The sequence below is a fragment of the Glycine max genome, chromosome 9 (assembly GCF_000004515.6).
Source record: "Glycine max cultivar Williams 82 chromosome 9, Glycine_max_v4.0, whole genome shotgun sequence".
NCBI classification, from domain to species: domain Eukaryota; kingdom Viridiplantae; phylum Streptophyta; class Magnoliopsida; order Fabales; family Fabaceae; genus Glycine; species Glycine max.
In genome coordinates this window covers 5627042-5649585 of record NC_038245.2, presented here as the reverse complement: position 1 = coordinate 5649585, position 22544 = coordinate 5627042, and the positions used below count along the sequence as shown (strand labels likewise).

Sequence of the window (22544 nt, the reverse complement as noted above, 5' to 3'; positions counted from 1 at the left end):
TGTAAGGATTACTGTCCTTTTACAAAAAAGAAAATGAAAGTTGTGTACCCTACCGACAAAAACTGAAAATAATAATTAAAAGTCGTAAACATTTGTCTATTTTTGGGTGAAGGGAGAAAAGATATAGGAAAAATAAAAAAAAATAATTAATAAGTGATGTGATAACTCAGGAGAAGAAAGAAATTAAAAGAAAAATACATAGTTGTAAGAGAATGATATACATAATTGTATAATTATAGTTTTTTTTTAAAAATACTGATATTAAAAATTAATAATATAATTCTCAAAATTCTCAAAAAAATAACACGTGTCTCTTTTTATAATGAGAGTTAATTCTATGATATTTTAGGTACGCTTAATTTACTTGAGAGATAAAAAAAACAATATTTTGATTCCTTAGTTTTTATTTTTATTTTTCTCTCTCTGTGGTGAGTAAGATAGAGAGATTATGCTAGTGTCGAGAAGATGATGTTTTATGCTAGTGGATATAATCTCTTAATTAAAATCACTATGCTCATCAAATAATAAGTGTCTTAAAAGACTATTCCATTTTAATCCATTTACAACATAGAGATCTTAATTAAGAATTAAGGGCATTTTTAGTTACTAGAATAGGACAAGATATTGTAATATGTTATTTATTGTACCAATAAGATATGCAATGTTATCCCATTGATCTTGTATCTTATCACGTTAGTCTAGTATATTTTTTAATCCGAGAGGAGAGCTAAGTTAGGAAACAATAACATTTTCATTTTAGCATAAATCATATTTTTTGTCTCTGAATTTTTTGACATTTATAATTTTGGTTCCTAACTTTTTTACAAATAGTCAACGTGCTCAAACTTTTTTTCCGTATAATACTTTAGTCATCTCCGTTCATTTTGAATGTTAATTGATTATTTTGAACATATTTTGTTTTGAAATAAATACTAAAAAAAGAAATATATATGGTGAGTTGGTTCGCGGAACTAAAGCTGATGACACGAAAGGTGAAGATTGAAAAACGATGGCTAGCTAGTCCACCATGCATGTCAGCGACACGCCATAACGTTAGCACCATGTCTGCCCTAGACATAATCATCCCCAAAACCCATGTTTATCACGTTTTTATAAGTGCAAAAAAAAACTAGACATAGTTGCTTCGTAGGTTCCTTCAAAAGCCATGTTTATCACGTTTTTATGAGTGCAAAAAAAAAAAAGAAAAAACTAGACATAGTTGCTTCGTAGGTTCCTTCAGTCATATTAGTAATGCGGAAAGTTGAAAAACGATCGATCTTAGTTAGCCTTTAAAATTTGCAAGGTCGACAACCCCTTTTTAATTTGATCCATTTCAAATCAAGGTCGACATATGCAAGAAATGCGAGCGAGACAACTATTTTGATCCATTTTCATATATTAATATATAGAATTATATTAAATCACCTAGTATAGCAACAAAAAATTATTAAGTTGCTATATTTTTATGCTTAAAAAGGAACCAGAACTAGAAATGGGAACGCTGTTCTCTTAATTAAGAAAGGTAATTAAAATGTACATTTAATTGATAGATTGTTTAATTAATTAATAACCCAACTTTGTGTCATATAAGACAAGACCAAAGATAGCGCATATCAATGTCCATGATTTTCAAATTAAATTTAAGTGTAAATGTAATAACTAATAAGTTTATAATGTCATGACCATGACTACTGATATGACCCAAATAAATCAATCAATAAACAAACTAACTTTGTGTCTAGATAATCACAAAAAAAAAAAAAGTGTCTAGATCCATTAGCGCGCTAACCTTTTCAGAAAAAGTCTTAGTTAGAGATATATTTTACTTATACTCATTCCGGCCACAATGTATCTACCATATGTTATACTCTGAGATAAATAAAAAAATAAGTGTCCACTTGCCGAAATTGTTTCTTATGTAGTTTAAGGAAAGGGAATAAGTACTATGCACGTGACTTTTGCACGCTTGTGTTTATTTTTTTTTTTTAATTCATGGAAATGGTTTTTAAGAAAAAAATATATTAAGTAATAGAAACAAGATCTTAATACAAGTCAATATGTGTAAGTATATATATATATATAAAATATTTTTTTATCATATAATGCAAAATATATAAATATTTTTAATAATTAAAATAAGTGGATAATATCTATTTTGTATAAATTTTAAAAAATTAAAAATAGTATTATTAAGTGTGTATACTACTACAGTTACATATATTATATTATTTTTCCTATTCTTTAGAATATATAATTTTACTATATATTAAAATATTTTATTTTGATTTTTTTTATTATGTTAACATTAATATGCTTATAACATATACTATCATATAATATCATTAGAAATCCTTCATTTTCATTGAAATATTTTGACACAAAGATTACTCTTTTTAGTATTTATTCCAACAAATATACTTTTATATCATGAGCTAATATTGCACGATTATGTTAAGGATACATTAAGAAAACTTAATAGATAAAATATGTTGAGTTCAAAGTGCTTATATTTTAATTATGGCAAATTTGTTGAAGACAAATCAGAAACCTTTTAAGTTAAAAATCATTGATAAGTTTGCTTAAATGTATTTAGAAAGACAAGTTCAATGAAAAACATCAATTGAAGTAAACTAAAACAACTCACAAGATACTCAAAAAGTTGTGAGAAAGGTCTTAAAAGATTTAAATGTTCAAGGCTATATATTGAGATGAAGTTAGTAAGCTCACTAAACGAAAAAGAAAGTGTTGGTCATGTGAAGGAGTCATTTCTCAAGAACAAGAAGAATATTGCTCTTAATAAAAAATTATGAACACTAATGAAAAACAACATATGCAGCATAGTACTTCATTAACAAAAGGAAATACTTTTGAAGGACTTATCTTGAGCTATAGAAATGAGTTTGAGGTGATCTTGGAGTCTATGAAAATATTGAAGAAAGATCTATATTTATAATGAAGAAATCGTGAATTGATGAAGCTTGGATCATAATCTGAGTATAACTTGAAGTTGGAGACGTTGTTTTGTTTGGATAACATGATACAACTGCAATGTTTTAAACATATTTTTTGAGCTATAAAGGTATAAATGATATCAAACTAGTGCCTAAATTTAAAGGAACAAATTATCTAACACTTTTATGAATAAATCAAAAGCCAATTTGGGTAATAGAAAGGCTAAATAAATCAAATACAATAGCAGACATAACATGCTACAATAAGTTGCATGTCAAAGTGATGGAATATAAGTTTGACATGTTACACCATCAAATTATTCCTACAATAAAAACTTTAATTGCTATCCATGTACATCAAAGATCCCTCTTAAACTATATCATAGATGAAGATGAATACATCAATAAGCTTCACTAGAAAATTGTTGAGAAGAGTTCATCAAAATGTATGCTCAAATGCTTGCTCAAAAAATGTTGTGATACTAGTAAAGTTAAAATGGAATTGATAATGCCTATGTAAAGCATGCATAGCTTGTGCATGAAAATATATTTGAGCATTAAAGTTGAGAAGAATTCTGAACAACACATTTTCTTAGTGTGTACATGATCTTCCACAAATTTTTGACCTTTTGGAGAGTATAAGACCATTTACTTCCAACTTAAGCCAAGAATCACTAGTAGATTCTTCCTTCCAAAGGTTAATCTTTAATGATCTTAAGTTGGCAACAAGAAATTTTATAGTTTAGAATTTTCTTGGTGAGGGGATTTTGGAATTTTGTTGAAATGTTGGATCAATCCGAATGAGAACCCTACAACAAGGCCTTGAATTAGAATTACAATAGTAGTGAAGAGTCTCAACTTGACCTAATGGATGTTGATGGACAACCACCTGAGTTTTTATTGCTTGCATGTACCAATGCTGAAATTGAAGCCATCACACCTATACTTGGTCCACCTGGTACAGAGAAGGAATCAATCAAGAAGGCAAAGTTGGACTTGAGTTTAAAGATCTAAGGCAAAAATGTATAAGAGTGAATAGGAAATATATTACTATTATTATTATTATTGAACATGGCATAGATTATATGTTTTATGGAAAAATAAAATAAAATAGAAAATATTTCCTTTATTAAAAAGAAACTAGCATTTTAGTATTTTTATTTTTTGTTGGAAAATAATTAGAAAGAGAAGATGGATGATGTTCCAGTCCAAGCCAACTTCCACACATATTTACCTTATGACAAGAAACCAAGTAGGGGTTTGAACCTCCTACCAGTCAAATGCGAGTGAGTACAAATTAAAATTAGAAATAAGAGTGAATAGGAAATATATTACTATTATTATTATTATTATTGAACATGACATAGATTATATGTTTTATGGAAAAATAAAATAAAATAGAAAATATTTCCTTTGTTGTAGATTATCAAGAAGCTATTTACATATATAAAAGGATTGAGAAGCTGCAAACATAACTCTTTCATCCTTTATCAATCAACTTGATGCATACTAGGGAGAAGATTTTGAAGGTAATTAAGCTCCTCCTTCTAGTTCTCTATCTATTTTACATTTTTATTCTTTATTCTTATTCCCTTGCTAATATATCTTGCTTGACGATATCAAGCTCAACCTTGCCATACATTCTTTATCTAGCACAATTCCTAAGACTAATAAAACTATGGGGTTTTTCCATCTGCAAGCTCTGGGTTCGAAGGTGGACCCTCCTACCCTTGCTCTTGGTTGACCATCTTAGTCGTAATGAGTAATGGAAGTTTTTTGTTTTTGTGTATCTAAACATGTAATACAGTTAAAAATAGAAAAAATGTATATTTTATAAGTATGAAAATAATTTAATATTTGTTTTTTATTTAACTTAAAATATTTAATAAAGTGCATTTTAATTCTGTCATACCAATGCTCGAGAATTTCGGTTTGGTTCAAGAATGAAATCATATATTATCTGTTTTAGTACTATGACTTCAAATATTTAATAAAGTGCATTTTAAAAAGTTCATTCTAATTTCACGAGTGCTTTAGTACTAGTTCTTCAATTTGCTCCTTGGTAATTTTCAACTTTAAGTTCTTACAAGAATGCCATAACTTGGTCCTGAATTATGTCATTGGACTGTGTTGCCATTCTCACATATTGTAATGAGACATCTGGTTGGAACTTAGGATCAATTTCTCTTTATTTTTTTTAGATTGTTCTATTGTGGCAGTGTGTGGAGTCTTGAGTCTTCATCTGATTTCTTATTAAGAGAATGCCATGAGACAGTCACTGAGGCTTATCATTACTTGCTATAACTTGGAATGTAACCTTGTTGTGAATTGCGTTCAAGATATTAACTCTGCTCAATGCTCATTGACTCTTTAATATTGAAACTGTTAGGCAATGAGAGTACTGTGAGCATTAAAGGGAGTGGTGACGTTGCAGGCATTGGTGAGAGGTCACATTCAGAGGAAGCGCACAACAGAGTGGCTGAAAAGAGTGCAAGTACTCTTACATGCACAAACACAAGTTTCTGTAGGATTCAAAGTTATCTAGCCACCTTCATGTAATTATTATTTGTAAATTACTACTTCCATTAGCCTCACTATCTTTTTTTATTGTAGAATGAAAAATATTGCTTTTCTTTTGTTTTAAATATATAAATTTGACCCTTTTGAAAATCAAAGTTGATGCACCAATATATAAGTTGATATGACTAGGTTCGTACATGTAGAAGTTAACTCATTCTCTTGTTAACCAATATATCACACGATTGAACATCTTTTAAATTCGTCAATTAATGTATGTTGCATGTAAGAGTTATTTTTAATTATTAATTATTAATATTTTTAGTTATTTTTAATTATTAATATTAATTAAAATCAAGGGAATAAAAATTATTTTTAATTATTCATATTTTTTTTCTAATGGGATATCGTTCGGAAAAAATATCAATAATTAAAAATAATCTTTATTTCTAGGACGGTACATACGTAGGCATTGTCTTAGAAAGTTACATTTCAAAGACGACGGTGCCTACGTAAGTACCGTCTTTGAAAGTTTCCAATTTTCTAAGACGGTGTCTTCTTACTCGTCGTTGAAAGTTGACACTTTCAACGACGTTAGATTCCACGACGGTCAATAACCATCATTAAATGTTGTTTTTGATCGTCTTAGAAAATCATTTTTTTAGTAGTGTTTGGATATGTTATTATTTTGAAATAGATTAATTAATCTATTTTATCTCACATATATCCATTTTTGTAGTCATCATTATCTCGCATGTAATTCTATTAATCCACATGTGATGCAATTATAAATTATTATGATTATGATTATTTTTTAAATTAAGTTTATTTAAATTTTTGATTTAGAGGTTATTTTCTTTATCTATATTATATTTCATGTATATGTAGTATTATATATAAAATGTTTTAAGTAAAAACGTAGAATCTTATGATTTGAGTTGTGATCCTCGAGTTATGATCTTTTATTTCTCTTTCCATCCTAATTAAAATCTCGATTTTAATTATCATGGCAATTTGTGATCCCAAGTTTGTCGATAAAATAGCCTTAACACAATTTAAGAAAGTTGGGAGTGGGCGAAACTCAAGGAAGAGTTTAAGAAAGTTGGGCGATGCAAGAGCCTATTCTCAAATCTTTTGATGGATAATCAACCAAATCATACCTAACTCTCTCCAATGCTCACTTATTTATTACATGGATAATAAACCCCTAAAGAAAATCCTCTTTTTATAACTCTTATGCTTCTTTGTTGGACTTCACTCATTAAGTTCAATTGTTTGTCTCTACTTTTATTATCCAACCCTATTCACCCTATCGAATAAAAAATATTAAATATTTTTATGTTTAAAAATATTAAATATATTAACCTTTATATTTAATCTTTAAAAGAATTAATAAGATATTATAATATTAGTGTAACAAATCGTAAGATAGTATAATATTTTTATTGTTGTGTATTTTTAAACTCATGGTGTGACAATATTAAATATATCCTACTAAATACTTTGAATTATATAAAAATATTTTTTTTGTATTTTTAATATAATAAATATTTTATTTTATAAAAATATTCATACTTTTATTATATTATTACGCACATTTAATTGTATCTCACTACACAAGGAAAAATGTATTTTTCTCAAACTAGTATTAGAAAAATAAATATTTACCTAATCAAGACAAAAAAACAATTTGTCATTTTATTTTCCTGATTACGTAGCTCTTCTATATAAAACTAGCTACGTGTACTTAGTTATTGTGCAACAACAATTATGGTGCAATTGATAATGGATCATGGATGTATGTGGTCAACAGGGTCAACAATCCATGATAAAATGAAAGTTATGGTAATGGTTTGGCGTCTAGCAAGCAAAAGAACGACAACTTCAAACAATAGATACAGTAACATAACACTTCTAAAATTCCATTAATTTATTATACTTAAATATATATTTTATTTATATTTTAGCATTTTTCTTTTATCTATATTTTTTTAATTTTAATTTTTACAAAATATGTTTGTTTTTATTTTTTGTTCTTAAAGCGTTTTAAATAACATTTTTTTATTATTTAAAGTATTTTTTTTTACTGTTCAAACCATCATCTAAAACACTTTTTGAGGACAGAAAAAAATAAACATTTTACAAAGACTTAAATATTTTTTTGCAGGGGCTAAATTGAATAAACACTTAATTACATGAATATAAAATATATTTAACCAATTTATAAAATAATACATAGACATATTTGGCTTTTTTAAGTGAGTTGACAAATTTTAGAATTGAGAAACATGAAAAAAGATGAAAAAAAGAAAATATTTTTAAATCTCTCATGAGTTAGTCAAATATCATAACTTATTTTGAACCGATGAATAATTTAAAAATATAATTTACTAAAAATACATACACGTAATTACTTTATTAGACTCAATAACAATGTGATAAGTCATTGGACTACTAATATCTCTATTATGTCATTAGTTAATATTGTTACTTGACAACAAGGACTAAAGCAAAAAAATATTAAATTTTATGGAGACTAAAATCAAAAGATATTTTTTTAAAGGACCAAAATCAAAATGACTTTATTTTTCTAAGACCAAAAAATCATATTTAAGCCTATAATAATCAATTTATGGAAAAAAAATTTGACAAAAGAATTTTTTTCATATTTGAAACCAGGGAGTTGCTATTAGCTCTTACCAATAGTTTAAAACTCCAAAAATACCCTTTCCCATAATGCACAAAGAAGCACACTTCCTCTAGTGGAGTGCGTTGTGCAATGAAAACACAATTTTGTTATATTTTTTTTGCATCCCCACTAGTACAATAGAATCATGTTCCCATTATACATTTGGTTTTGTGAAAAAGATGTACAACAAAATCATGATTCCATTTTTTGGAGGTAAATATGGAATGTACAATGAAAGTATGATTCTATTGTATAGTGTACAACAAAATTATACTTTCGTTGTACATTTTTTTTATAAATCATATTAATTAAATAATTAGAATTTGCAATGCAACGAAATCTTCTGTTGTGCTGGAAGTTATTGTCAAAAAATAAAAAAAAATGAAATCTTGATTCTGTTGTGTTGTCATAAGCGAAAAAAAAGTAACATGAGAAGGGGAAGGATACCTAAGGGAAGGGGGGGGGAAGGAAGAGAGGAGTGGGGTGGGTGCTGGGAGAAAAAAGAAAGAAAAGATATTTTGGTAATTGCACTTGCATGATAGGGATAAAAACAATTTTGGAGGGGCCAATAACAATTCCGTGGAAACTACTGAAAGCGGCCCATTTAGATTCGTATTGGGGCAAGAAAAAGATGTTGCTCAAACCCGATCCTCATAATGCGATGAACTGGGTCGAATCCAGATCCCGGTCTGCAAGTGGCAAGTCCCTTCTTGTTGTTATTTAATTGTTAATTTAAATGAAATAAAATAATAATTATGACAAATTGCATCACTTTTCAAGATTCCTTGAAATTCTTCTTAAACTTCTTCTTCTTCTACCTGGTTCGTTAATTTGAGGCCAAGTGTTCCTGCTTCTTTCGGTGATAGTCTCTCTCATCGCGATCTTTCGAAAACCCTACTTTCTTTCTCTCTCTCTCTCTCTCTCTCTCTCTCTCTCTTCTGAAGCTGCTCGGAAGTTTCGAATTCGATTCCAGCATGAATTTCAGTGAGCTCAATTCGGCGCTGTGATCCGCACAACCATGTGGTTTTCCTTCTGGAGATCCAGAGATCGTTTCACCTTGGATCATCTCAGGTTTGCGTTCCAAATTGCGTAAAATGCCACCTAAATTGGAACACACAAATTGAATTAAAGACAAAATCTGCATTCCTTTTTCGGCCGATCGATGATTCAATTATGCCTGAGACCTGTAGTGTGTGAATTTTTGTTTTAGTTGTTTCTGTTTGTGGCTGGATGCTTGAATTGAAGTGAAGAGTTTGGGCTTTTGAACTTTTCTGCTCTTCCTAACTTACCGTACTATTTGACCTGTTGATTTGAATTATAATAGTTGCAAGGTATAATTTGATTTAGTGCATAACACCAGAGAGCGAGCGAGAGGGACTGAGAAGAACAGAAAATGCTCCATTGGTTATGGTAACTGGATATGTAATTGACTGGTTTTGTTTGCAGTGGAGTGACTGTAACACACTCTATTGTTGGCTAAAGTTTATTGGAAAGTACACAATCAAGAGTGGGTTTATCAAATTAGGAATGAAACCTGCACAATTTTGTGATTCACAATAAATTTTAGCTAACAAGGAATGTGTTGCTTGCATTTTTCTTATTTTAAATGATAAAAATGCACAGAGCTGTGTGTTCCATAGGTATCATTTAGAGCATTAGTTTCTTTTCTGCAACAAATCCCTTGTCGTGTCTCCAAATTTGCCAGGTGCCAATCATGTCCCCCCCTGGTAAAATATATGTATAACAAAGAGAAAGATTGGGGCTCTCTCTTGGAGGCATTTCTTATTTTGTTGTCAGCATTTTATAAGGGGATTGGGAGAAGGGGATAGAGGATATGAGTCTTGTTGCTAATGCTAACTCGGTTGTGATTTCTTTAATGTTGACTTGAAGTTCATTTTGTATGCTTAATGATAATATAAAAAATGATCGGGTAAACTTCACTGATATTTTGTTTATTCATTAAGTGTTGTCTTGCTGCCTTATGGTGCATAGGTACTTAACTGATCAATTGGCGAAAGTTCAGATAGTAAACGAGGTTAATAAGGTAATAATAACTTCATCCTAATCTCAGAACATTCTTTGACTCGTTTTTCATGGTTTTCCTAGTTTTCTAAATTGTGTAATGTGTGGAAGGATTTTGTTATTGAGGCACTGAGATCTATTGCGGAGTTGATAACATATGGTGACCAACACGACCCAAGCTTTTTTGAGTGAGATTCCCTTGTGCTTATGTTACTCACTACTCAGTAAAGTTTGTTTAGTGCTGGCAATTTATATATCATGGCTTGTGGCAGATTCTTCATGGAAAAGCAAGTTGTGGCAGAGTTTGTACGTGTTCTTAAACTTAGCAGAACCGTTAGTATTCCACTTCAGTTGCTACAGACAGTGAGCATTATGATCCAGAACCTAAGAAGTGAACACGCTATATGTATGTTGATTGCCAAATACAGTTCCCTATTATGCAGTTACATTAGTTTCTCGGCTAGATTTAACAACGTTGACGGTCAAAATAATCGTCTTTTTTGTACCTTTTGCAGATTATATGTTTAGTAATGAACATATGAACTACCTAATTACATATTCATTCGACTTTCACAACGAAGAGCTATTGTCATACTACATATCCTTTTTAAGGTTCGTTTTGATGCATCCTATTGTTGAATGAAAGTTTATGATTCATGAAGTCTGTTTTCTGGGGTTTTATTAATTTGTTGATCCTCCTTTGTATAATTTTGCTAACTAGTTCTTTGGTTAAATGTCTTCTGGTCATTGAAGAGCAATAAGTGGAAAATTGAACAAGAATACAATTTCTCTGCTTGTGAAGACTCGCAATGTAAGTTTATTCTGATAATTATTCAGAATTTTAGCTTAAGGGAGACCTGTAAGATGGTCTTAATAACAATAATATTTAAGGCTTTAAAATGGAAAAAGAGTTGAGAGTGATTTTTGATTTATTTTTCTAGCTGTTGGCTATAAAAAGTGGGCAATACATGTTTTAAGGAAGATTCTTTGTGTTGAAAGTTCTTGGTATCAAAAAAAGAAATGAATGGAAGGATAAAAAATTAACTGTTTAAATACAGAGAATAGATTTGAACCAGAAACCTGTTGAACAATTGGTATTCCTGTAAGCTGTAACAGTCCATCTTGTGAGATTATTAATTTTATGGATATATGCACAGTTGGCCATCTGTTTTTGCTCAGTCTTTCAAGCTTAGTTGATTTTTTTTTTTGGTTAAATTACTCAGTTGGTCCCTAAAATATTTGGTAATTTTCAAGTAGGTTCCTAAACTGATTTTTTAAATTGGATCCCAAATTAAAATAGTAGGTCTCTGGGGTTAGTTTATAGTTGCTTGAAACCGTTGGAAAATGACAATTTATGGCGGTTTTAAAAACCCTAGGAACTCAATTAAAAAATATACATGATTCAGGACCTAATTAAAAAAATTATAGTTTGGGTCTTGTAAATTTCCAAATAATCCAACTGAGTAATTTAACCATTTTTTTCAATAATGTTTTTTCTGGGAAGGAGATGTCAGATAATTCTTTGTTTCCTACATCTCTAAATGTTTTTATATTTTTCTATGCATTTAGGATGAAGTAGTTTCATTTCCACTGTATGTTGAGGCAATACGCTTTGCCTTTCATGAGGAGAACATGATTCGCACTGCTGTACGTACTGTGACCCTTAATGTTTATCATGGTAAGATTTACTATTTTACGTGGCCTTCCCCCTCCATTTTTTTTTCCTGAACTCAGTTATCTTATGATGCAAAAATATTTAATTTTCTGACAATTGGCTGTACACTTTTCAGTTGGGGATGAATGCGTTAATAGATATATAACCAGTGTACCTCACACCGATTACTTCTCGAACCTGGTTTCATTTTTTAGGAATCAATGTATGGATTTAAATAGACTGGTCTCTGAAACACTCAAGTAAGACATCATATCTTCTTTTCTCTTTGGCATATTAACTTCAGATTTTCTTCTTTCCTGATAGAGAAATTATTGTTACCGAGACAGAAATCCATGCCCAGATTCAACTTCTACAATTATTGCTGCTGTAGATGAAATTGAGGATAACCTGTATTACTTTAGCGATGTTATCTCTGCTGGAATTCCTGATGTTGCGAGGCTAATAACAGACAGCATTTTGATGCTTCTGATTTTTCCGTTACTTCTTCCTTCCCTGAGAGTAGTGGATGCTAATGTATGGAACTTCTCTTTATGTCTTTCTATGTTCACTTTGATCAACATTTGCATCTGTTCAAGGATCTCTAAAAGATTTTTTCTTGGAGGGATTTTTATTTAATATTTATTATACAGCGTGTTCTTATTAATGTTTAGTAGCACATTAATACAGGACATGCAAAGTGGTGTTGTCACTTCTCTCTACTTACTTTGTTGCATCTTAAGGATAGTCAAGATCAAAGATTTGGCAAATACCATAGTCGTTGCTCTTTTTTATCCCTTAGAGACCTTTACAAGATTTTCTAGGGGTAAAGTCAATGGCTATATCTCTGAATTTGGTCTTACATCCATAAGCCAAGAACCAGATGATGATAATATTGCCAAGGGCAATGCAGGATGCTTGACAGTGAATGTGCCAAACTCTTCTAGTTCTTCAGGTTTCGACCCAGAAAGTGTTATGTCAGAAGATAATTGTAGCAGTTCAAATTTGGCTTTAAGGTAAAGGTCTCTCTTTTCACCTGAATTTAAACTTGATTTTTGTTGATATATTAATAGATTGAAAACAGTTCACTTGTGTTTTCTTCTTATCTTTGGATCTGGAAGCATTTGTAAACTTGCCAGGCGAGCTCAAATTATTATTCCTATAGTTTTTACTGAGTAATTGAAGTGACAACATGCAATTTCTATTCTATCAAATAAAAAAGTAGTATTCTAATTCTTGGACTTTTGCTAACAATTCTGATGAATTTTTTGTCATCATGTCTACTCTAATTGATGTAGGGAGGTTTTGCTTTCATATGTTACTAAAGGGGATGATGTACTAGTTTGGGGTTCTTTGAGTGTTCTTGCCACTCTACTGCAAACTAAAGGTTGTGCCAGTGAATATCTGTTTGCTTTACCATTGCCATCATTTCTGTTTTCTTAATATATCTTGTTCTGTAGAACTTGATGAATCAATGCTAGATAGGCTTGGAATTCTTCCACAACGCAAACAGCACAAGAAACAGTTATTGGTACGTTGCATCTTCCATTTTGCCCATTTTATATTTATAAGCATTTGACTATTGGTTTTTGCCTCCATTTGTCAATATGGTGCATCAGGTAGGATTTCTACTATTGATATCCACAGCCCAAATTTTTGTAATAAATTATCCCACAAGGTTATATTGTTGCTGCTGTAGATGATGTCCCGTATTCTGTATTTTAAGATTTGCTGGCCATATTAAATGTGGCATTTTATGCCAAATATGCAGAGAAGTTGAGTATTAGAGCTCAGGAAGTGATATTATTATTATTATTTCTTTTCGTTAGGACTTTATCCTGACTAGCATTTTTACGATTACTGTTGAATTTACCTTCAAGTGCCATTATTAAAAGATCTGCAAATACAGCAACCTATAATGTAGCCTTTTCCCACTAGATTCTTGGTATCCCTGCCTCTAGAGATTAGGCTACCGTTTGTATGATCAATTTCCCTAATTGCAGCTTCTACAATTATCCTACACACATGCATGAATCGCCCAAGGCAAAGTTCTACCTTTTTTGTATTTTTTTCTATTCTACGAAAGGTACTACCCCAACTTCCTCAATAAAAAATTATTCCTAATCTTGTCTAGTATATCCACTTATCTAATGCAACATTGATTTTATTCTATTGACTTTTTACCGCCCAACATTCTGTGTCATACAACATCCTAGGTCCTATAACTGGTAAAAAATTTCCTTAAGTTAGAGTGGTATCTTTCTGTCATAAATCATAACACTAAAATCACTCCATTTCTTTCTCCTTTCTTGAATTCAATGGTTTAGATCTCCATCTATTTCTTGTTTTGTATGATCCTCAAAGTTAGGATTGGTGTGCTTCCTGCTAAATTTACATTCTACTTCTATTTAAATGAGAGCCATATTCATTCATCACTAACTTCTCATTTATTTCCTTTCTCGACTATTTTCAACTAGGACTATATTGTCTGCAAAAATGAGATGTCGAGACTTTCTTTTAATAGCCTAAATGGCACATATTAACATCCCTACTATTCTTTGATGTGATATTCTATACATGTAGTAGAAGTTGCTGGAGAAGGCTTCATTCAATGCTTAGAGTGCAAAGGAAGAATAAGAAAGTTGTTTTGTGGATAGAAAAAAGAAAAGGGAAACAATTGTTGATGGCAGCAATTGCAAATTTGAAATACTAGTAAAAATCAACTATTGACTTGTGTTTAGAATTTATCTGAATTAAGTTTTGGCAAGGAGCTTTTGTTTTGAGGAAATAAAGTTAGGATGTGTGAAAACCTGATCTACATAATGTCTTGAATAATTATCTTAGGAAGGTATTCTAATCTCTTTGGTTGGTGGAAGAAACAATGATATGGTGGAGGATTTGACATGTTTACCTAGGAAGGTTATTTGCCAGATAGTTTATTGATTTTTTTTCGTTCATTTTGAAATAGGGCTCATTTCTGTAGTAGGGGAAGATAGCTCATAGTTTTAATCTAGTGAAGTGGTGCTTCTTTCCACTTTTGATGAATTTGGTTTATTGTTGTATGTTATTTGATTGATATTGTATATTTCTGTAGCAAGCTTTGGTTGGTGAGGCTTCAGGTGAAGATCAACTTTTTTCTTCTGAAAATAGCTTGATGAGGGATGGCAGTGGATGTGAGCTTGATGTCTATCTTGAAAAGATCAAGGTTTGCAGTCCTTGTTTTTAAGTGTTAGTAGCAGTCCTTTATTTGAAAAGATAATATGAGACAAGATTGGGTCAACCCAATATATTCACATAATATATTAATATTAACATTATGTTTAACTAAACCATAGAATTAAAGAAGTATAAAACCCAATTAAGATATATTCAATATATATTTCAAAACTAATAATATCAATATAAATATAATATCATGTTATATAAAGCTATTCATTAAGTTTAAAAGTTTTTTATTAACACATAATTGTTAAAGTATAAATTTTTAAAAAATTGTAGGACACTGATTCAGGTTGGGGTTGGGATGAACGAATCATAATTGACTTTGGCTCAAGTGGGGATGAAACAAAATATCTTGTCAAATTGGTGGGATATTTTGTTCATGGGTCCAGACGGAACAAGCATCTGATATGATACAATACTTAAAATACTGACATTTTTTTAAGATACTGGGAGAACATTATATATTAGTTATTAAATAAAATATGTATATCATATGTGTAAAAGAAACATCTGCACGTGATTGTCCCATCCTAGACTAAGTTTCAAGTTATCCATCTCCCGAGTCCATATATTATAATTTTGAGGTTGGCAAGTACTTTGAGGGTGGTGGATATCCAAAAATAAAAGCATACACCAAAAACACAAATGCAGGTGAATTATGAGTATCAGTTTTGGTATGGATGCGCGAGCCTATTTGGAGTATCTATGTATCACAGGGTCAATATAAATACTTACTAATTGGCTATTTGAAATTTTGAATCTGTTTTGATAATTTCTAATAGATTCTATCTAAATTGTATTAATGTTTGATTTGATTCACTTAATTTTGTGATGTATTTGTGGAGCAAGTTATATGTTCCATTGTGTTTTTCTTACTAATATTTAGAAGCTCCTTCACATGATATTAGCTTCCTTAGTTTTTGTTTACCATGTTTTACAGGAGCAATATGGGTTATCTTTTCTGCCTTCTGATTTTCTTATGAGCCCTCGTGTGCCTAGATTTCAGGTACGTGTTTGCATCTCGTTGAGTCTTGTTTATGTAATAGTTCCATCTATACTTTGTAAAAGTCCTTGACTCCTTATTGGTTGGCATATCTTTTCATTTAAGATAATGGAACTGTAGCACTTGCATAGTTGGCTAACTGGCTCCTTATAGTAGGTTGTAAATTTGTAGACTCCACTCAATGATGTCTTTTTTTTTTTTTAAATAGAAAAGGAATTATATTAGAGAGAAAGGAGGTAAAGTACAACTGGGGAAAGATAATATATTCTCTAAAACATAAGAAATTAAATACAACACGGAGCATGAGAGAAACTCAAGAATGCAGCAAAGGAAGGCTGCCCAGTGTCTCTTCATATCAGAAATAGCAACTTGAAACAGCCATTGACCAAAGACCCAAGAGATGGCATAAACTGATAAACAGAATCCTACCTTGGAGGCTGTAGCAAGTTTAAGGGAAATAAGACTCAAGGATGTGTTTGTTGATATTATATATGTATAACATAATATTGATAACTTCATAATAATACAAATTAAATTTCACTTATAAATGTCATAACTCATGACACACAATATTCAAAATTAAATATGAAATTAAATCAAATATGTCATAATATTCATTGGCAACTGCAATAGGAAACTAAATAAATATAATTGATAAAATTATCAATCATGATAATAGTAGGTAAGAATTGTATTAATCATCATAATATTGGTTTTTCTTATAATAAATAAGTATTTTTTTCCAGTGAACTGGTTATGCTTGGTTTGCCCGATTTAACTGGTTTTTGGGGTTAAATGAAATGATCTAATGTCTGGTCCCAGTTCTACCATCTAGTCTGATCTAGTTTTGACAACATAGATGAATGCTTTACATAAACATATAATGATTAGTTGTTCCTAGTATTGTTAGCAATACTTTTATCTCTTTCTGTGTTTTTTCTTGCTGTTCTACAAGGCTACTCTGAATTTTAGAGTTGGTCTCCATATTTACCATTTCTGCAATACCAAGTTCTATCACATTATGTTTAGTAATTTAATTATGTATAATGTGTGTGTGTGTGTGTGTGCATGCATTTTTCAGGTGCTCGATGCATTAGTGAGTCTCTTTTGCCGTTCTAATATATCTGCAGAGACACTGTGGGATGGTGGTTGGCTTTTACGCCAGTTGCTTCCTTACAGCGAGGCAGAATTCAATAGTCATCACCTGGAATTGCTGCAAGTAAGAACATATTAGGCTTTACCAGCAGCACCCACAGAATTAATGCATGCACCTATTGTATATTGTTTGTATATATAGGATGTCCACCTCTTTGCTTAGTTTATTGAAGTGATTTTTGAGTGCGGCACAAGGAATATCTTGGTTCATTATCTGTTTTATGTTCTTCCAGATGTATAACTTGCGAAGACTCAATTATTCTTATGTAGACCTTTTTATTGAAGTTGCTGAATATTTCCTCAAATATGGTTATTGCTTACTATTATGAAGTTAAAATTTCTTTCTACCTTTCCTAATATCATTTTCATAAATCTTTGAAGGAATTTAAGAGTAGTTTGAGAGAAGATACTGATACAAATTACACAAAAAGCTTTCATGCTTTTCAAGTATCGCCATCTATGATTTTTTTTTTTATATTAATCCTAGTTTTGCCTTGGTGCAGCGGTAAAGTTGTGCCTTGGTGACTTGTTGGTCATGGGTTCGAATCCGGAAACAGCCTCTTTGCATATGCAAGGGTAAGGCTGCGTACAACATCCCTCCCCCATACCTTCGCATAGCGAAGAGCCTCTGGGCAATGGGGTACGAAGTTTTTATTAATCCTAGTTTTGGGTTGGAATTGTGAATAATATTCTTGAGAATTTGATCTTTAACAATGGTGTCGTATGATCTATGTAGCCAACTTCACCAAGTGGGATAAAACTTTCGTTGCTAGTTTTGGGATGGAATGGGGGTTATTTCTAAATTCCAAAAGGTTCAAGTTTTTAAAGTGAATTATGGTTCTTTGATTTGCAAACCTAGTCAATGAGTGAGTGAGTGACTCTGTTGATGGTTTGTATGATGATTGCTTGCATTGAAGCATATGTGCCAATGGCATATATGAAATAATTAATAGTCAATTAATATGTTGAATGCATGGGTATTGACATGAATTTACCATATTTCCATTTGGTTATTATCAATGCATTCAATATATGAATCTCATATCTGCTATTTGCATCTCCCAATAGTCGTTGCATCTTTTTCCTCCCAAATACAGGTTTCATACAAGAATTCTGCTACTGCTCTTGTAAAGGAGGTTAGAGGTTTCTGGCCCGATCTTCTTATTACAGTTCTTTGCAATGAGTGGAGAAAATGCAAAAAAGGTGATTTTATAACTTATCTTGTGCTTAATGGATTTCTATGTTCAAGTGTTTTACTTTTGTGCTATAACCAAATAGTTTTCTACCTGTAGCAATGGAGTCATCATACCCTCCTAAAGAACCAAAGTGCATACTTTTTCCTTCTCAGATGCTATCTTCAGAAGGTAAGCTTGTACCATCAACCATGGAGCTGTTACAATATTCGTTTTTTTCCTTTGGCTGGTGGTTATGGAGAGAATAGTAAGAGTGCCCTTAATTGATGTTTCTGTTTGTACAGAAGATATACCTGAGGGCTCATCATTTGCTGCTGGAGAAAAAATGCATGAACTAGTGAAGGTCTGTACTTATTCTTTGCCTGTTATTTTCTTTAAAGTGCACTATAGCATACATGCTAACACTGTTGGACTTTTCAATTCTGGTTTTTCATGAATTGCATGCCCCACTCTTTCTTTTAGGTATTTGTAGTTCTGCACCAGCTTCAAATATTCACTCTAGGTAGACCTTTGCCTGAGAAACCTCTTATTTATCCTCCTGGTGATCTCCCAGCAAATTCTCGTGCCCAAACTTCTGGACTTGATGTTTCAGGCCCAAAACCAGGAACTGAAGTCAGCCTTGGTAAATGTTCATAACTGGAGTTTTCTGTATTCTCTCTTGACTGTTTTTACTTTTTACATATGTTGAAGTTATTACTTAGACATAGGACAGTTCAAATGGAAAAAAGAAGAAAGAAGAGAAGAACCTGGGGATTTTGGTGTGTGTTGCGAGGGGACAGGGGAGCAGAATAAACTCTGTAGTTATCATAATTGCATAACATAGTTTGAGAGCATCACTAATAGTAATAAAACATGACATGATAATCAAGTACTCCTGATTTGAGATGGAAATTTATAATTTGTGTGCTATCATTAGAACTCCTAATTCTGATGGATACCCTATTTTGAATAGTACCAAAACATACACATATCTTATATTTCCAAGATCCTATTATTCATATCCCATGCAGCTGGACCCTATGCTGTATTCCCTCTCCCTTTTCCTTTAGACAGGGGAAAAGGGGGAATAATTTGGTTTTCCTATTTTGTTTTTCATAATACTGTGCCTAAAATGAGTTTTAGAAATGGTATGTTGAAGAGCTGTTTTTCATGTGTACTGGAGGGTTAATGGCCTTATAAAGCCAAGATTCTAAAATGCATTATAAACATGCTATGTCAGTTTCACCAATTAATAGTTACATGAAACCAATACACATTGTTTGGAAATAAACCTAACTGCAGAGAGAGAGAGAAAATTGTGCCCAGTTGAAATGTGAAGGAATGTTGGCAATTTTCTAGAAAATAATTTATTGTGCAAATTGTAGTTTTATTTTTCTCTCTTGATGGTACTCTTTTTTATAGGAAACCCTCAATTTGGTCTGCCAAAATCAGTATCATGATCACCTCACCACATTAGTTGATAGGATTTGAAAGTCCAGTGTGCAAGATAAATAAAATATACAAGATAAAGTAATCAAGATAGGGAAGAGAGAAATGCAAACTCAGTTTATCCTGGTTCGGCCACTTCCTGTGTCTACGACCAGTCCTCAAGCAACCTACTTGAGATTTCCACTAACTTTGTAAAAATCCTTTTTACAACTTCTAAACACCTGAGAGATCTATTTCCCTTGTATTCAGGAAACTCACAATTCAAGAGATGAACAACCTCTTGATCTCAATAAGTCTTTAAAGAAAGTACAAATGTTTTTCTTTTTTAGAGAAGAAGATACAAGATGAAGTTCTTAGAAGAATCCTTAATTGATTTGCAAGTCTTTGGCTAATGATTCGTTTTTGAGAGGATAAGACAATAAGGTTCTGAAAAAACTCTCTAAAAACTTTCGTAGATAAGTCACATATTTATAGACCTTTGGTGGTTTTTCAAAAACTTATGAAGGGATGTGACTTTTCAGAGTAACTTTTAAAATTTCCCTACTGGTAATCGATTACAACTCTTTGGTAATCGATTACACAGTTATGTAAAGAGGAGTCATGACTTTTCAATTTAAATTTTTATAGTTCTGTTACTGATAATCGATTACAGACAAGTGGTAATCGATTACAGCTTTCAAATTTTAAATTTTAAATTTCAAATTTTCTAAAAAAGCTTTTAAAAATAATTTTGCTTCTGGTAATCGATTACCATGCCTGGTAATTAATTGTCAGTGGAAAAATGTCTTTTTCAGAAAACGTTAAAAGTATTTTAAAACCTTTTTATAATCAATTTAAAAACTATGTTGTGAGGTCAAATCTTTGCAATCACTAAGAGACTCTTTTAAACAAAGATAGACTAAGATTTAACTTTCTTCTTGATCTTTGTTTTCTTGGTCTTGATTTGGACTTGAAATAAAACTTATGTTGCTTTTGTCTTGGCATCATCAAAACCTTCATACACATACATTCACAGGATGTAGAATACTGCAATGTTGGGATAGTCGTGTGTTTAATAGTGCAGGACAGTTATGTAGTAGTTATGTGTCTATGTATGAAGGACGTTATCAGTTATATAGCAGCCATGTATTCCTAGTACATGATGTAAGTAGGGGTTAGGAGGCAGTTATTATGTGTGTATTTGGTAGTTTGGACAGACTTCATTCTCTCTGTAGGAGTTTCTCAATTCTGGGACCATTCATACTTTACTTTCTGTAAAATTTTGTATTTAATCATAATAATAACAAACACTTATTAAACATCGTTCAGTTGGTAGTATTTCATTCTTAGTAACCAAATTAGTCCCTCAGATTCTTTGTCTCTTACTACTTTAGTCCTTCATAAGGACAACCACACTGACATTTTAGATCTTTTGAGAGGTTAATTTGATGACAAATTTTTTAGAAGACTTACAATTGTGTTACTTTGGAGGACTAAATTGAGGGTGTTTCTTTCTCTCTTTTTATTGTCTGTGAATATGTTTCTTTACTTGTAACTCCTTGTTAGAACAGAGTTACATAATATTATTGTAGGTTGACAATCAACTGTTTTTTGGTAAAATTGCTCTTATTTTCCATTGGCAGTTAATGCTGTGCCTTGTAGAATTGCTTTCGAAAGGGGCAAAGAGCGCCATTTTTGCTTTCTAGCAATCTCTGCAGGAACATCTGGGTGGCTTGTGCTAGCAGAAGAGTTGCCAATGAAGAAGCTCTATGGAGTTATTCGGGTTGCTGCACCTTTGGCTGGGTGCAATGTATGTATATTTGTTTGCCACCTTTGCATTTTTATTTTGAATCAAGTAGTTTGGTTAGCCGACAACAATGGCACAAATTTTTGTTGTTGGTTTAGAGTTTGACAAAGAATGAAAGAGTGAATTGGAAAAATTGAATTTTACAATTATTTTTACTTTGATGACTCAGTATATAATTTCACAATAATCTTGTCTTCATTTTTTAGCCCAGGATTGATGATAAACACCCAAGATGGTTACATCTGCGGATCCGACCATCTTCTTTACCTGTTCTGGATCCTGCCAAGTTCAACCCCAACAGGAAATTAAAGACAAAAGCTTTTGTCGATGGAAGATGGACATTGGCGTTCAGGGATGAGGAGTCTTGCAAGTCTGCTTTATCCATGATTCTTGAAGAGATTAATTTTCTGAGTGACGAGGTTCACAGAAGACTAAAGCCTTTGCTTAACCTTGAAACCGCGTTGGATTTATCAGGCCCAGAGGAGGATTCCTCTTCACATTCAACAACACCTCCCAATTCGGTGTAAGGTCTTTGACTTTATTTGCAATAACATGTGGTTTTCTATTCAAGGGGTGGGAAATTATTAAGTCGGTCACCCTTTTTTTGTATATCCTCCAAATAGACATACCAAATTTGTAGATTAGCTACTGTGGTTTAGTGTCATTCTTTTTGTATATTAGTCTTTTCCTTTTGCTGCCTTTCATTCTTTAGGAGCTCTAACCTAGGCCCCATATTTTTGTTTGTATTACATTGTTGCTAAGCTCTGTAACAAATGTATATTTGAGGGAACCCCGTAAAGAAAGTTTTATTCCTTCTTGTCCAGACAAGTATCTATTTATTTTAACGAGCTATTGCTTAATTATTTGGATTATGGAATGATGATAGGTCTGGCTAGCTAACGATTCGTTTCATATCATGAGGAATTG

The 22544-nt window shown here is 31.6% G+C and overlaps 1 protein-coding gene across 3 annotated transcripts; it reads left to right on the top strand.

Annotated features, from left to right (window-relative positions):
- The first annotated feature begins 8900 nt into the window (after positions 1-8900).
- On the top strand, positions 8901-22440 carry LOC100786267 (protein TRANSPARENT TESTA 9). Of its 3 annotated transcripts, none has more exons than XM_006586935.4 (21): positions 8901-9228; positions 10150-10201; positions 10291-10367; positions 10452-10585; positions 10695-10791; positions 10933-10990; positions 11749-11857; positions 11970-12093; positions 12181-12367; positions 12521-12846; positions 13129-13217; positions 13291-13361; positions 14925-15035; positions 15993-16058; positions 17137-17274; positions 18308-18413; positions 18503-18574; positions 18688-18746; positions 18866-19025; positions 21454-21620; positions 21824-22440. In XM_006586935.4, exons 1-21 carry the CDS (start codon positions 9176-9178, stop codon positions 22142-22144), a joined length of 2577 nt encoding a protein of 858 aa, XP_006586998.1. In that variant the 5' UTR covers positions 8901-9175; the 3' UTR covers positions 22145-22440. The 3 variants fall into 3 exon arrangements, with proteins under 3 accessions (XP_006586998.1, XP_040861331.1, XP_006586999.1); XM_041005397.1 differs by having other exon boundaries at positions 21829-22012; XM_006586936.4 differs by having other exon boundaries at positions 8913-9228; positions 18691-18746.
- The last annotated feature ends 104 nt before the right edge of the window (positions 22441-22544 follow it).

Coding starts and splice junctions, on each gene's coding strand:
- LOC100786267 (XM_006586935.4), top strand. CDS start 9,176: ATGTGGTTTTCCTTCTGGAGATCCAGAGATCGTTTCACCTTGGATCAT. Junction 10,792..10,932: donor TACTACATATCCTTTTTAAG/GTTCGTTTTGAT, acceptor TGGTCATTGAAG/AGCAATAAGTGGAAAATTGA. Junction 18,575..18,687: donor TCAGATGCTATCTTCAGAAG/GTAAGCTTGTAC, acceptor CTGTTTGTACAG/AAGATATACCTGAGGGCTCA.